The sequence below is a fragment of the Coptis chinensis genome, chromosome 6, assembly GCF_015680905.1.
Source record: "Coptis chinensis isolate HL-2020 chromosome 6, ASM1568090v1, whole genome shotgun sequence".
In the NCBI taxonomy this organism is placed as follows: Eukaryota; Viridiplantae; Streptophyta; class Magnoliopsida; order Ranunculales; family Ranunculaceae; genus Coptis; species Coptis chinensis.
The window spans coordinates 99,805,571-99,821,449 of NC_141461.1; the positions used below are offsets into that span (position 1 = coordinate 99,805,571).

General features: G+C 37.2%; 2 protein-coding genes and 1 pseudogene across 20 annotated transcripts; all 3 read left to right on the forward strand.

Annotated features, from left to right (window-relative positions):
* The first annotated feature begins 337 nt into the window (after positions 1 to 337).
* Positions 338 to 5,333, forward strand: LOC147496112 (uncharacterized; annotated as a pseudogene). Its single transcript, XR_015197971.1, has 6 exons — positions 338 to 1,593; positions 2,334 to 2,717; positions 3,372 to 3,522; positions 3,653 to 3,875; positions 3,965 to 4,054; positions 4,978 to 5,333. The product of XR_015197971.1 is annotated as an uncharacterized LOC147496112 (transcript).
* A 1,700-nt stretch (positions 5,334 to 7,033) lies between these two features.
* On the forward strand, positions 7,034 to 9,487 carry LOC147496113 (disease resistance protein At4g27190-like). Its single transcript, XM_086568527.1, has 3 exons — positions 7,034 to 8,058; positions 8,471 to 8,783; positions 9,425 to 9,487. Exons 1-3 carry the CDS (start codon positions 7,034 to 7,036, stop codon positions 9,485 to 9,487), a joined length of 1,401 nt encoding a protein of 466 aa, XP_086424653.1.
* On the forward strand, positions 8,404 to 13,893 carry LOC147496114 (calcineurin B-like protein 4). Of its 18 annotated transcripts, none has more exons than XM_086564880.1 (10): positions 8,404 to 9,174; positions 9,425 to 9,585; positions 10,016 to 10,212; positions 10,891 to 11,019; positions 11,189 to 11,291; positions 11,408 to 11,598; positions 11,687 to 12,464; positions 12,615 to 12,667; positions 13,232 to 13,312; positions 13,387 to 13,893. In XM_086564880.1, exons 7-10 carry the CDS (start codon positions 12,278 to 12,280, stop codon positions 13,489 to 13,491), a joined length of 426 nt encoding a protein of 141 aa, XP_086421006.1. In that variant the 5' UTR covers positions 8,404 to 9,174; positions 9,425 to 9,585; positions 10,016 to 10,212; positions 10,891 to 11,019; positions 11,189 to 11,291; positions 11,408 to 11,598; positions 11,687 to 12,277; the 3' UTR covers positions 13,492 to 13,893. The 18 variants fall into 18 exon arrangements, 6 of the variants coding, with proteins under 6 accessions (XP_086421006.1, XP_086421004.1, XP_086421005.1 ...); XM_086564878.1 differs by having other exon boundaries at positions 10,016 to 10,202; XM_086564879.1 differs by having other exon boundaries at positions 8,901 to 9,174; positions 9,425 to 9,457; positions 10,016 to 10,202.
* The last annotated feature ends 1,986 nt before the right edge of the window (positions 13,894 to 15,879 follow it).

The window sequence follows — 15,879 nt, forward strand, 5'->3', positions numbered from 1 at the left end:
AAGGAATTGCAAAGCAATTAGGAAACCTCGTAACAAAAGTATCAGCATTGACCAAAGATTTAACTGATGGTCCATTAGAGTACTTGGCCATTCAGAGTTAAAGGTCTTTCTGCTTCTGGAGCTGACTGAAAAACAAATCATGTGTATCATCAGCAGAAGAGAAGAAAAGGATTCTGAGTTGATTGCGTCATTTACTGAAATCCAGGTCTTCATATCCAAGTTGCCCAAAAAGGTCTAGTGTAGATCCTTATAATCTTTTCATACAATGGCAAACCATAAGGGGATATTGGTTTCTTTCGGGAGAATCTAATGCAGAGCTTCTAACTCTATCAGATTGATTGGAGATAAATTCCACTAGTTGGAAGATCGTTCAAAACAAAGAGTTTAGGAGAGAAAATCACCATGAAAGGAGTTGAAATCTGATGAATGAGTCAGCATAAAAATGGACCTGACTATGTCAGTCAGGTTTCAACTGTTTTTGTCTGAAGCTTTATTTTCTCCTTACTCTCCATCCTGAACAGTCCTCTTAACAGTCGATATCTATCTCATATCAATATGCAGCAGTTAGAATCAAGTACTCAGTTTTCAATTCAGGTTCTTCAGAAACGCCCTACATCTTGGTACATAGGACAAACTGCATTTCGTGTAATAGTGGGTAGGTAATGAAGATCTAAAGCAACATTCCTAGGATTGTAAATCACCTTTTAGAAACATTTTTAAACCGTTTACACATGACTTAATTACATATGAGTATATGACACCTGGGGAATGAAAAAGTGGAGTCAGAGTCCTTTAAGGTATAGTATCAACAAAGCTTTTGAAGTCACTCCCAACAAAAGTCATTGTAGACCTAGTTCTCGAGATTTATTAAATTTTCATTTTTTCCACAAGTTGAAAGCTTCTGCGTGACTGCTTCTTGTGAGCCCAGTCATTGAGTTTTTAATGTCCTGCAAAAGAAAATGAACTAGACCATCTACAAAGTACTATTACTCCACTGGCTCTCTTTGCTGGTGAGAATTATCAATTAGGAAGAAGTGGAATGTTTGTTTATTTTGGGGAAATAAGATAATAATATAATTTTTTTATAGCAATGGTTGAGATTTTTAAAAATGTCTCAATTTGTTGCGTATAGTAGTATTTTTGAATCTATAAGAGCATCCTTAGAACGAAAAGTTACAGATTTCATGTCAATCCAAATGTCTCAGCCTCTCAGGCGATAGAAGGTACAACATAAAGAAAAATGATTAGGTTATGTTTGGTGTTCGTTACATGTTGCAGTATTTTGATTGTTGCAAATAAATTTGAATTTTTTGTTCAATTTTCAGTCAAGCTTTTGACAAGAAACACACTAGACATGCCTATAGTAGGAAGACTGTCGGTGGCTTCCACAGTTCTATAGCAAGAGTTAATTTTACGAATGATGTCGACTTGCCATACAGAAGTCCAATTGGGAGAAGGCTGGATGAAAATCTCCCTTAATATGGATATATGGTCCCATCAAGATTTAATAGACAAGGGTTGAAGCCCATCTGACCAGGGGATTTAAAGGGATCCGTAGAGAAAAATGCATCTTAATTCTCATTCTCAACTATGGTAAGTTTATTTGTGACAATCAAGTTGCTGTCTCAGTAATAGTGGAACACTCAATCAGAATGTGAGTTGGATTCTAATTGGAACACATATTATGACGGGGTATAAAAGTCCTTGTGATCAGGAGTGTTAATAGATGGGTATGAATTGGCATTCGATGTTTCTATTTTCTTAGTCGGGTATGAGTTCACACTTGAGATTTCTATTGTGGTGCTAGCAGGTTTTTAACCCGAGTCTGTTGCAACAAGTCTCAAAAACTTTACCAACCAAATGTTGGTCTAATCGTATTCGATCCGTGATTTATTGTAGTGGTGGCCTATGCTCAATAATATTAGTAACATGAGGTACCAAATTTGTAGCTGTGTCTGTAGGCAAAACTCAAGAATATTTTTCGGTTTGCTTTGGTAATTCATCAAATCTTGGAGGTGTCAGTGCTTGTTAGTTTGTCTAAATATTTGTGAAGGGACATTTTTTATGTTTCGTTGATCATGTTTGCGCTCGGGAACGATCATCTATGCATAAGGGTGATATTCTTCTGATAACTTTGCTCTGCTAATGACAATGAAGAATAATGTTTTTGATGATGTTTGTTAGGTAACTATTTTTATTTGTGAAATGCTATTTGCTTTTATTTGTTTTTTTGGGTTTGCTTTCTTGGTTGACACCTTTTATCAATTTTTAGGATCACAGTTCCTTGCAACTAATATCATTACGGTTGACACCCAAACTCTCCCCTTTTCAAGCTTTACAAGGTGCCCCTCAGAGTTGTCTATGAACCTCGTAACATAAGATGTTTTGCAACTAAAAGCACAGCAGCATTACCCGGAACTCAAAAGGAAGATGACATTTTCCGTACTGTATCAGCTCCAAAAAACTTAAGCAGGTCAAGTAATTCCATGAATGAGTTCGAGAGAGAGTTACAGGAGATTTTTCTTCAAGTCAAAACTATGCTTAAAAAGGGGAATATAGATGGTGCAATGAATTTACTTCAAGCAAACTATGAAGCAGTGAAAGAGCAGATTGCTGGAGGAGATAATGGCATGGAACAAGCTGCCATACTCGATGTCATAGCCTTGGGATATATGGGCGTCGGGGACTTTGAGTTTGTCGAGTGCTTGTTGGACATGGTAATTACTCTATTCCATCATTTAATTATTTTTTGATCTGGTAATCTTGAATGTTTGGAGACATATAAACTGTTTTCACTTGTTCTGGTTACTGATGAAAGTGGAAAATGCAAGCTAGCCTAATTACTTTGCATGTGGCATCTTAGTTGAATGACCCTATAGTGCTCTATCTATGAGCAGGTGGACACTAGAATTCTTGGAGGTAGAGGTAGATAAGGAGACACAAAACCACTCGCTAATAAAAATTGGAATTAGGAGCCACAACAAAGATGAGGAGAATGGAAGTAATCAATAAGTAAAGAACAAGCTTTATAGTACTCTCTTTATGAGGAAAAACACCAGCTAATTAGTGGTCATATTTCTTTCCCACTACACTGATGGAAATGTGTGGGGTTTGTGTGGGGTTTTTCATAGAAAACTGTTAATTCCTTTCTTCTCTGAAACATCCATCGATGTGTTGTTGCATGAGATTGTCGACACTTTCCCTCCTTTTGTGTCTGTGGCTGTGTGATGTGTTGTTGTGTTTGGAAAGGTAATTCCATATTCATATATTTGAGAGTTGTTCATGAAAATGTGTCAAAGAAAATAGAGTCTATCTGGTTTGTTTTTGTCATGTGCATCTTCTTGAAAATACATTATTTCGATAATGAACAGTTGGTAGAGATTGTTGGGAATGTAAAGAACAATGAGCCATTCTTGGATTCAGTGTTGCTGCATATGGGAACTATGTACACTAATTTCAGGAAGTATGAGGAGGCCATGGCGATGTATGAGAGAAGCCTTGAAATATTAGAAGGTTTATTTGGTAAGTTTCGAGCTGGTCTATGATTCATGTTCCACGCAATGCAGTTATAGTAATTTGAAAAGTGCAGTCTTTTTTTTATTTTCTGTGATTCTCTGAAGACATGCTTAGTTTAAAGCGTATCCTTGTATAGGAAAGAGTGATCCTTTTGTAGTACCATCACTTCTGGGAATGGCAAAAGTCTATACTTCTATTGGAAGAGTCTCAAAATCTGTAGAAATCTACCGCCGCACAGTCGATATTCTAGAAATGAGCAGAGGTGCTGAAAGCCTGGATGTTGTGGTGCCTTTAATAGGTCTTGGAAATCTTTTTATCCGGGAAGGTAAGGCTGCTGATGCAGAAAACTGTTTTTACAGGTAATTTTTATATTCTTGCATGTTCTTTTGTTTGGGTCTAGGCATTATATCACATATTCTGATATACCTATGTGTGTTTTGCATTCTAGAATTTTAAGGACATGCAAAGTTATATGGAGACCATTATGGAAGAGTTGGAATAGCTATGTGTTCCCTTGCTAATGCTAAGTGTGCAAAAGGTAAGCGTTGTACTGCTATTCATAAACCTTTAGTTGTACTTGTTATTTCCATTGAGCTTGTTGCCAGTATTTCTGAACAAAATAAATAACATATTAAAATGAATATCAAAAGGAGTTGGAACCAGGTGGTCTGACCACTGAAAATTATAAAAACACGTCCCAGTATCCAAGCTCTTTCAAGATGCCGTGTCAGACGTTTTGTACCCGTGTCGGACACCAATTCATATATATGTATCATATTCAGTTACGCTGAAACTGATTTATACTCAAAACAGCTATTGTACCATATTTCGGTGTTTTCTGATGTGAAGATAGCCCCATTGGCAAACCTACCAGTTGTGCTATGTGGCCAAAATATATTTCAAATAGCAAAAGTGGCCAACCTTTGGGATTAAGCATGTTCCGACTTCCGAAGGCTGTGTCTGGTGCAGGGGGTTAGCATACCCTATCCCTTGGAAATAGAGACGTTTTAGTATAGTGTTTGGTCCGAATAAAAAGTTAATACAACATAATACAACATACAAGTCGGTAAAGAGCGTATTCACAAAAATGTACGTTTTCCGAGAAGTGAGGAATCCCACAAAAAACGTTTGATGCTGAAAATCTTCTGTAAAATAATGTGTCGTAGACTCGTAGGTTAAACCTTGGACTCTATGTTGTTATAAAGTTACTTTTCAATGAGTGGAATGTTCCCTTTCTACTGGATTGTATATAATATTTGGTGCTTCAAACACCACCGAATGATAAAGTGGATCCATCTGAGTTTAGGTTTTGTTTTGATGTGACCTGTCACTAGTTAACAAAGGGTGATATCCTTCACTTTCTGCACCATGTGTGTCATGTGAAGCTCGTATCAGGTATTAACTGAATAGTGTTAGTTATAGTTACGTAACAGTTTTGGTTATCGTATTCTTGTCTTTCAGGTAGCTTGGATGAAGCTGTTGAATTATATAGGAAAGGCCTTCAAGTTATAAAGGATTCAAAATACATAGCTATGGATGATGAAGTCATGGAGAAGATTAGGATAGAGTTGGCAGATTTATATCACATTGCAGGAAGGTAGTGACTCGCTTCCGATATGCCATGGGCTTTTTGTAAAGAGTATTTGTACTTTGAAAGTTTGAAGTTAAAATCCATTATATTTTCCACCTTGTTCTTTTTACACCTTGTTCTTTTTACTACTTAGTTTACAATTAAACCGATGTTAATTCCGGACCAGACTTTGTACAATATTTACACCATTCATAAAGAATTCACTCTGATCACATTTGTAATGAAATTTGCATTTTTTATGTCGGCAAAAACAGAAAATCGGATGATCAAAAATTCAAATGAAGTTACGTAGGAAGCAAGTCAACAACAGAAGTGGTCTTACCAAAATATCAAACATAGCATTCAATAATGGAAGACCCACCAGTCCCACCACCACGCGCAAAGACATTCTCTCTTTATTGACTGGAGGAAGAAACAGAGTTGTTGGTTTTTTTCATTTCATCACAAACAGCAGAGAGAGTTTTCCATAACTTCTTTGTCGATCTTGGACTAGTACTCAGCTTAACATCACTCGATCAATTATTATATTACAAGGTGAGTTCATTACAATTTTTTTCTTCCTTGTTAGTTGCTATTATACACTTGATTGTTACTCTTGTTTTTTAATTGTCATTCATTGTTAAAGGTTAACAACATAACCATGTTCTGCAAACTTAAACTCTTGATCCATCACTTATTTGAAATCTGAGCTAACCAATTCTACTGATAAAGTCCAATGATGACTATCTCTTAAAACTGATTTGTATTTTTAGCTGCTAATTCTCCACCTTTACATGATTTTAAATGTGCAGATATCGAACGTTTTCCTTTGGTTCTTGTTATTAGAGGTTCAGAGAACAACCAACTGCCCCAAACAAGTGAGATTATACATATTCTCTATTTACTTAATGTTATGTATTTTATATATATCCTACTGGAGTACTTCTATTATGTCTCATCACTTTAATTAACCACCAATGTGTTGTAATGACAGGTATGGAAGTTGTTGGAGCAGCAGTTGGAAGCGTACTGACTTGTGCGCTTAATCAGTTGGGTGTCAAAAGTCTGAGTGAAGAAATTCAGGCATTGAGAAACAAAAAAGGAGATCTGATTGCCAGAGTAAAGGAGGTGGAAGAAACATTGCAGTGCAGAGGTAGAACAAGGAAAGAAGCGCAAAGTGAAGCACAGAATTGGTTGACTAATGCCAACAATGTTATATATAAAGGCGGATGATGTGGACAAGGAAGCCAGCGTGGGAAGTAGATGCCTAAGTGGAGTTTTACCTAATTGTTGTTAAGCCTAGTTGTTGTTCCACGACTGAAATTACTAAAACAAATTTTGGAGTTCATTGAAGAGATGGTTGGTCTATTAGATGAGGCTAGTCGATTCTCGGAAGAGTGTTTGACGTTTTTGGGAATGGAGATGCCCACTACAAGACTGATTGGTAGTACTGCTGATAAGAACTTCAAGATGGTTTGGGAATATATAGTAGGTGATGAGTTTGAGAAAATTGGTGTCTCTGGCATGGGTGGCGGGGAAAAACCACCATTATGAAGACAATCAATAAGCAGCTTCGTGAAAAGAACGTGACGCGTTTTGAAAATGTTTTGTGGGTTCTTGTATCCGAGAGATGTTGATGCTCAAAAACTTCAACAGCCGAGGTTCGAAAGTAGTCGATTTGGATCTTTCGCTAGACAAGATGAAGCTAGTAGATCGTCATCACTGTTGAGTGCATTGCAAAGAAAGGGAAAATTTGTACTTTTCTTGGACGACATATGGGAGGCATTTGATCTACATAAGCTAGGAGTTCCCGAACCTTCAAAAGACAATGGGTGCAAGATAGTATTGACTACTAGGTCACTGCATGTGTGCCAAAGGATGTGCCAAAAAGAGGTCAAAGTTGAACTTCTTTTAGAGGACCGAAGCATGGGAATTGTTAAGTGAAAAATGTTGAGGAGGTTGGTCACGAAAGTGGAAGAGATTGCAAAAGCAATTGTTGCGGAATGTGGTAGTTTGCCCCTTGCAATCATCACAGTTGGTAAAGCTATGAGAAGAAAGACTAATGTTAAAGAGTGGCAACTTGCACTTATAGATTTGCAGGAGAGGAGTTTGAACATGGCCATGGGGGAAGAGGTCATTCCGAGTCTAAGGTTCAGTTACGATCAATTGAAGGAAAATGACCAGAAGTGTTTCTTATATTGTGCACTATATCCGGAAGATTCTGAAATCAACACTAGTGAGTTGATTGAGTATTGGGTTTTGGAAGGGTTGGTCAAAGGAAGGAGCAAGGAAGAAGAGATTCTCCGAGGCGATGTCATATTGGATTCTCTAAAAGGTTGTTGCATGCTTGAAGACGGATCAGCTGAGGGTTATGTGAAGATGCATGATTTGATCAGAGCTATGGCGCTTTACGTCACCAAATCAAATCCTAAATTTATGGTCAGAACTGGGCTTTCAGAAATACCGCATGAAGATGATTGGTCGGAAGATCTTGAGAGGGTTTCGTTTATGGAAAGTGGAATAGAAAATATTCCAATTATTCCAAAATGTCCAAAACTCTTGACATTGATCTTTGCTAAGACGTATTATCTTGTTGGATTGAAACACATTGCACCTGATTTTTTTAGGCACATGAATAGTCTGACGGTTCTCGATTTATCTGGGACTCGTATTGAGTCATTACCAAATTCAGCCTCTGATTTGGTGAATCTTCATGGTTTACTCTTAAGTTATTGTGAGAAATTAGTTAGAGTGCCTTCTTTATCCAAGCTTCAGTCACTGAGAATGTTGAAGCTCACACGTTCGGCCATAGAAGAACTGCCTCATGGGATGGAAATGTTGGTAAACCTCAGAAGCCTTGATCTCACTGAGAATTCTGAATTGAAAGAAATGATCCCTTCAGGATTGATATCCAAGTTTTCCTTACTTCAAGAGTTACAATTGCGAGGAATAAAACCGGAATATGTGTATGCGTAAGAAAGAAGGGGAGATTTCGTGCAGGAACTCTCAAGCTTGACACACTTGGAGAATCTTGAAATCCAATTTCACGAGCTGTCGGACTTTATTGCCTATTATGGTGAATTTACAAACTTTGAAAAGTTAAAAAAGTATTTTATTCAAACGGAAAGTATTTTATATACCAAGTGGGTCAGTGAGAGAAATGATATGTTTGTCCAACCCAAAGGGTATTCCTTACAATGCCCTCGGACTTCCGAAAAGCATTCAATGTCTTCAAATTCAACATTTCCATGAAATCGCAAAATTATCAGAGTTGCCCTTCCTAAGGAGGATATATGAGAAGGTCCCAGCACACATAGCTTTTCCTTGTTTGAAGAGGTTAGAGATCTGGAGTTGTGATAATATCAAAGTTTTATTCTCGTCTAGGTTGCTTCAACAGCTTCTTAACCTTGAAGTGATCGAAGTTGGGAATTGCTCACAATTAGAGGAGCTAGTGGTAGCGGATGGAGATGAGAGTGGTGCCATTCCAGTACTCCCGAGGTTACGTAAGCTGATGTTAATAAGATTACCAAAACTGAAGAGCAATTGGAGTCAGCTATTCATGTACAGCAACTCTTGGCAGTTTGTTGAAATTTCCAGTGTCAAACTGGACCGCCTGTTTTCAACTAGGTTATTACAACACTTTCAATACCTGGAAAAGATGGAAGTGGGGAATTGTGCAGAATTGGAGGAACTAATTGTAAGAAGAAGAACCATGTGAAATTGATTATACTGTCGCACTCCCAAGGTTGCAGGCGTTGTGGTTCTTCCATCTACCAAACTGAAGAGCATCTGGAAGGGCATGATGGTTTGTGACTCTCTTCAAACAGTTGGGTATACAATTGTCCTGAATTGAAAAGGCTCCCTCTGTTCAACCGAGAACATCAGTCAGCCCCACCTTCTCTCAAAAAAATTTATGGAAGGAGAGAGTGGTGGGATTCACTCGAGTGGGATTACCCACGTCCTGAACATCTCTTTCGAAGGTGGAATTGAAATGATCTTTTTCTCGAAAATCTTCACTTTTTGGCTTCAATCGGTTTTCCTTTCTGCTTCGATAATCGGTTTCTACACTGAAAACCCTTTCGATCAAGGTATGTGTCATGTTCATCCGTAGTTTCAAGCTTTTCAACAGAAACTTTTTTCTTTTAGGAGGATTTTGTTTGATTTGTTGCCATTTTTAAAGATTTTCAAATAATTTGATAGATAATAGGTCATGCTGATGTTGTTGTTTAATTTATCAACCGATAAATTCAAATTGATTTAGTGGAGAATCAGAAATTCTAGTCTTGTTTTGGTTTCAATTGATTGAAATATTGAATTTGTTTGTTTTGGTTTTTGCAGGGATTGTCACAAATAGTATTGGAACTTCTTTTGGTAAGGGTAAAACTCAGCGGTGGAGTCTAATGTGTCAACAATGTCAGCGTAACCCGACAACACCCGGTGCTGTTGTCTTTTGTTCCAATTGCACAAAAACGTTACTGCCATCCTTGCACCAACAACTGGTATTTAGAACTGTAAATAATTAATGATATCTATTAACTAGAAATCTATTTTTAATATACAGTAGTTGAAATTTTCGTGAATTATGCGTGATGTGTTGTTTTGATGAATTGATAACAATTGTGCTCTCGATCGTTACTCATTTCAGTTTCAGTTGTAACTCCCTAAATGTAATTTGTTAGGACCTAAAAGATCAAGAGTTTCAAATGGGAATTTCCACAGTTCAAAAGTGTATATAAAGATTGTCACTTTTCTGAATTTTATGGCTAAATAATAATTTTGTGTACAACTATATAATGAGTTTATTTGAAAATTTGGTTTCTGTATGGAATATAACAGGTGGTATGGGCATTTGCTTTATTGTTTGGATCTGTTACTTTTACTTTCTTGTATTTTTTTTTTGTAGAATACCAACATAATATTTGTGTACAGTCTGCGAGGAACCCAATCCAAATGACAAACTTCAGCAGCTCCTCTACTTGCTACACGGAGTGTTTCCTCTCCTCCGACAAGTTGTTTCGGAGCAGGATTCTGAGATAGAAGTGAAAGCCAAATCACAGGGTTGAGCATGCGGAAATGAACATCAGAATCAAAAGAATTAAACTTGATGAAGATGGAGGTCAGTATTGGTATGCTCAAATACCCTCATGTTTGTATTGGCTTCTTCTTTCTTTCTTTCGTAGTTTTTTTGTTACTTCCAAATATTGTAGTTGCAACTGAAATTGCTTTTTATTTTTATCTTTACTTTTTGTTTTTTTCGATTTGTTTGTGGTTGGGGGGAGGGGATCATGTCTTTTTACTTGTTCCCTTCTTTGCATGTGACCATACAACTTTTTTTTTATGGTGATATAACTCTGAGTCATTTACATCTTAGTTGGAGATAGATTAGATATATTTTTGTGGTTTGATCAGTAGCAAGTCCTGTATACATGTGTTTTTGTTGTTCACTTACCAAAAAGGGGAAAAAGAAAACATGAAGTTCGCCATTTCGTAATAAGCAGATTCATTTTATTAGACAGAAGATCAATACAAGAAACCGGGTAGGAAGGACATCTATATATTCTAGTACTCATTATACAACTAATGCATCTTATGTTCCTCACTAGTATGGCGTTTTTAAAGATTTTTAAATAATTTGTTGTTCAATTTATCCACAGATAAATTCGAATTTGTGTTGATTTTTCGTGGAGATTCAGAAATTCTAGTCTTGTTTTGGTTTCAATTGATTGGAATTTTGAATTTGGTTGTTTTGTTTTTTCAGTTGATTTGGATTTTATTTGCATCTTCTGATTCTATATATGCATTAGGGAGGAGCTGTATAAAGAATGTGTTGCAACATTACAAGATGGGATGTTGCTAAGTAGCAAAGATTCAAGTGTAGTAAAGAAGGCATTGGAGGAGGCTTTTATAAATGCCGATACGAAGTTATTGAACTGGTATGAGCATTAGTTCTCGATAGTTGCCAATGTTTTTTAAAAGACCAATTTCGAGCATTGCCATTTTTTCCCCAAGCACGGCCTTAATCACACCAGGGTACGCACACTTATTTGCAAAATATATGTTATTGTGTTAAATTTATTGTTATTTGGTCTCTCTTTTGCTAAGGCTTGAAAAGACAGGGAAGCAAACTGAATCTGGTTCTACAGCAACAGCTATATTTCTTAGAAATGATATGCTAATTGTTTCTCATGTTGGTGACTCAAGTGTGGTACAAATCTTGCTTTCTCAATACTTAACAGACATATATGACTTCCTTAAAAACTGATGAAGTTTAAAAAGTACCTTCAATAAATTCCTTCATGCTTAATTGGCTCGATAATGTAGGTTCTCTCCCGTTCTGGCAAAGCAGAAGTACTGACCAACCCTCATCGCCCTTATGGAAACAACAAGGTTTCTCTTCAAGAGATCAGGAGAATCAGAGATATTGCTACTTAAACGGTTTCACTACAACTTCATAAAATTCTGCAGGATCAACGGTCACAAGATAATGTTAGCATCATCATAGCCGATTTGGGGTATGTCCTCATTTCTCAATTGCATTTATAGAATTTCACTCGCTTGTTATGGTCACCTTATATATAATTCTTTTTACAACGAATTAAGGCATCCTTTTCTGAAATGGAGAAGTAATAGAGAAGGACAGGATTTACAATATTTTACTGAGTAATTAAACCGAGGTCACTACAACTCAATTGTTGTTCTTGTGGACGATTCAACTGTGATAGCTTAAGAGGTAAATAACCCTCTCAGGTTTGTAAACCTAGCTGCTTGCAACTGCAACACGGACATGGCAAAATGCGGTTTGCAGAAGTATCCCCCTCGCCTTCACCTACTGGTTTGAGTTCAGCGGTACCCATGCACTCATGCAGGGTCAACTTTTAATGAGATCTAACGCAATGCTAGGCTGGAGCCAGTAAAGAAAGTAGAGGGTACCCGTATTTGTTGTAATCGGTATCAATGGCTATAGGTTTACTAGTGGTGAAGTTCTTTGCCATGTTTACTTGATGGGCTTTGCTAGTTCCCTTTTAACTCTTAGAGATAGATTACCACTGACAAGAAATGAACTACTTCAGGTGAGATTCCACTACTGATTCACAAACCATAGGGTAAATAATTCCTTTCTCACATTTTGTAATTATGAAAATTTATTATACCCGAGCGGTTCAATGAACAAGTGTTTGACCTATATTTTCCATGTACACCGTGAATCAGGTCTTTAACTTTCGATCCCCTTTTTGTATATCTGTCATTGTTTTAAGTTTTAAATTACAGGTTTTGGATTTGTTTGATGTGAAGCGCAATGGTGTTATTGAATCCAGGGAATTTATTAGGTCATTGGGCATCTTTCATCCCAACACTCCACTGGAGGAGAAAGTTGCATGTAAGAATTGATTCTCATTACTTACACGTATATTCATGATCTCATATTAACGTACTAGATTCTACTGGTAATCAGTTACTCAAAAAACTGCCCACCTTTCCACTGTATCCTTTAATTTGCTGATCACACTTTGGTAAATTCTTTGTGTAGTTGCATTTCGACTATATGATCTAAACGAGACTGGCTTAATTGAACGTGAGGAGGTGATTTAGTATATATATCATTCAGGTTCTCTCCATTTATTCCGTATGTATGTGCTTGACTTATCAAGAAGCATGTTATAGTACACAAGACACATGTTATCATGCAGAATATTGAACTAGAGATATGGATTTAGAGATGGGAATATGTGATCTTAAAATCTAGTAAATATCATATCATGTTATCGACTATGTTTAACACAGTTTTGATCCCACTGACTTTGGGGAGCCATACATTATATTTCTGACTGATTGGTAAATAATCAATTGAAAATTTTAAGCATTTCATTTCGGGTGTTCAAGACCAAATTTATATGCTTAGAAAAGTCCGTGATTGAACAAATGTCTCAACTTATAATGAAATGATGAGAAGTCTTCGACCAATACTTTTCAATTTTGTATGTGCAACAAAGGGTCATTCATAATGAGTCACAAAGGGCATACCACATGACTGAATATAAGAAGACATCAGACGTTCAGACCAAATTATACAAGGCATACAACATTTCAATGTGTAAGAATCTGATTCTAAACCAGTTTGTATGTAACTTTTGTTGTATGTTTCAGTTAAAGGAGATGGTGTTGGCTCTTTTGATCGAGTCTGATCTGGCCCTCACTGAGGATGTTGTCGAAACAATCGTGGATAAGGTCATCTGCTCTCTGGAATTGTACACTTACCTTATATCTGTTTGTTATATATTCTCATTGCTGTCTTGCTACAGACATTTACTGACGCAGATTCAAAAGGCGATGGAAGGACAAATATGCATCAAATGGCTGCACGGTTATTATCATCTCAGACAATTAAAGGTGGTGGTATATGGTAGGACAAAAAAACACCATTTCTGCATTGGTGCTGGGAATGCGCGCAATGTTGAGAAATGAAGAGCCTTGTCTCACAAAGACTCTGGAGGATTGGAGGAGGACATCAAAGTTGATAGCGTAGGACTGCAACAGCTTGGATCCATGGAACAAGAAGCAGAAAAGTGTAAGACTTGTTGGTAAACGAACCTGGTGTGGGGCATGCAATCCATGAAAAGGTTAAGGTGCAAGTTTTGAGTAATGGAAAATCATTGGATAAGAGTATAAGACGGAGTTCCCAACTATGGTGGAAGCAGATTCAGATCTCCTTCTTTTATAGTATATGAAAATGTAGTTGGAAAAAGAGAATTTTAGATTATGTTGCACCCGAGGTTATAAAATTCGATTTAACATATTATATTTTCCAATTTGGTCTATATTGTATTACAAATTATGTGATTGATGCTATAGTATAACGGATATGAACTCAAGTATGCTGCTCATGCTGAGTAGATGTCAAACAGTGAGTTATCAACACGTATTATAAGTTTATATTTGGAGATGGTGTACAAGCGCTTTGCTTGTTTGGGGAGCACAAGAGGCGGGTTGTTCAAAAGATGTGTTCCAAGAGAGCTAGAAAAGACTAGGATAATAGATAGAGGTTTTTGCTTCCTCAGACCTGCTATTTATAGCTGACTCCTCCAATGAAAATCACATGTGGCTTGTATGATGAGGATTGGTAAAAGGTTTGCTGGCAAAACCTTCCATGAAGTCCTTGTAGGTCCCACGCTCGACCTTGTCACTTTTTTGTCAGACGACGTGTCAGTCTGCTGAGTCTCCCCTCTTCAATTTAGGTTAGATCAGACCAGTTGCACCTAGGAGGAAGTGGCTGCAGGGCTTGGATTTTGCTCATAAAGTGGCCCTTCAAGTAGCCTTCAGAGTTCAGACCACATTTCTTATATCTATTCGCATTGTTCTGAATTCGCAGAGTACCACCTGTCATGCCGCAAGGTTGGGCTCATACTTTGGCTTCTACAAAACTTTTTGCGATCACATAAGGCATCTGATGAGGAGCATTCTATGATGATAATTGAGGCAGGATCCAGAAAAGAGCAAAGACTAAGAAAGACAATACTAGCGATAGGACGATACATGAAATTCTAGAAATCTAGAACCATTTCCTTTAAAATTGATGTAGTTATAGGCATAGGAGATGTGAGTGAGCCTAGGGGCCGGCACAAACTTAAGTGACAGTAGGCACCGTACGCGCCTCTAGGCTTCAGGGCCAAGGGTATGTTGAGCTCAGAGCTAGGCAAGCCTTTGATCCTGTGAAATATTTCCAGGAGTTCTGCATAAGAGCGCGACCAACGACTCTCTGTTACTTATGACGCTTGCAAAAGACTTGTTTTGGTTTTTGAACTTAGAGGTGCCCTAGGTTATCTATCCATCATTCTGCTGGCTTAAATCAGTTAAGTGTATGCTTCAACTGAGAGTTTGTTGTTGTATTTTTGATGCAAAGCTGATAAGTTATGAACCATGAAATTTAGTTGTTTCTAGTAACATATATATTCCACTGCTTGCACTCCGTGGTCGGGTTTTTTTTTCTTTTTCCTCTCAATTTTAGTCATTATTCAGAATCATTGTTAAAGGTTTATCTTTCTTTTTTAAAACAGAATATCTATCATTTATGTTTGAAACTGAACAAGTGATATCTTTTATATAGTAAGGCTTTAATTGCTTTTTATTAAATTATTGATGATCTTATATTAGTATCTATCATTTCATAGAAGTCAATGGCATCCCAACTGATACGCGAATGGACCGGCATTCAACAGTTCCCGGCAGCCACCCAAACAAAATTACTTGAATTACTCTTTGTAAAGATGCATGGATTATGGATATGAAATTGTACTTTCTTTGCGTATAGGGAGACTGGTGTGAATCTGTTGATATACACGTCCTATACAGGAACCGTCAACCACGCCTTATTTTATTGTCACAGCATATTAAATTCCTCATTTCAACTGTCATGTTTCTGTGCTTGTTTTCTTACTACTCAATTTGTACTAACATTATATATTCATACTGAATTTCAGGTCTTAATGATGGGAGTATGCCTCCCAATGTACGCAATTCATTCAGTTGAAAAACCATGGAACACTTGGGATACTATTGCTACAATCATTTGTAGTTGTGGAATAGCTCTAGCTTACTTCGCAGACACAGCTCCATGAATTCGTTAGTAGGAACATTATACTGAAAGAACAAGGAAAGCCAACAGAGATCGTTCTCAAGAAGGGTTTGTGGCAATACTCTCGACATCCAAATTATTTTGGGGAGCAATTGTGGTGGTGGGGATTGGCAGTTTTTGGTTGGAACGTTGGATATGGTTGGACCTTCATTGGATCTCTTGT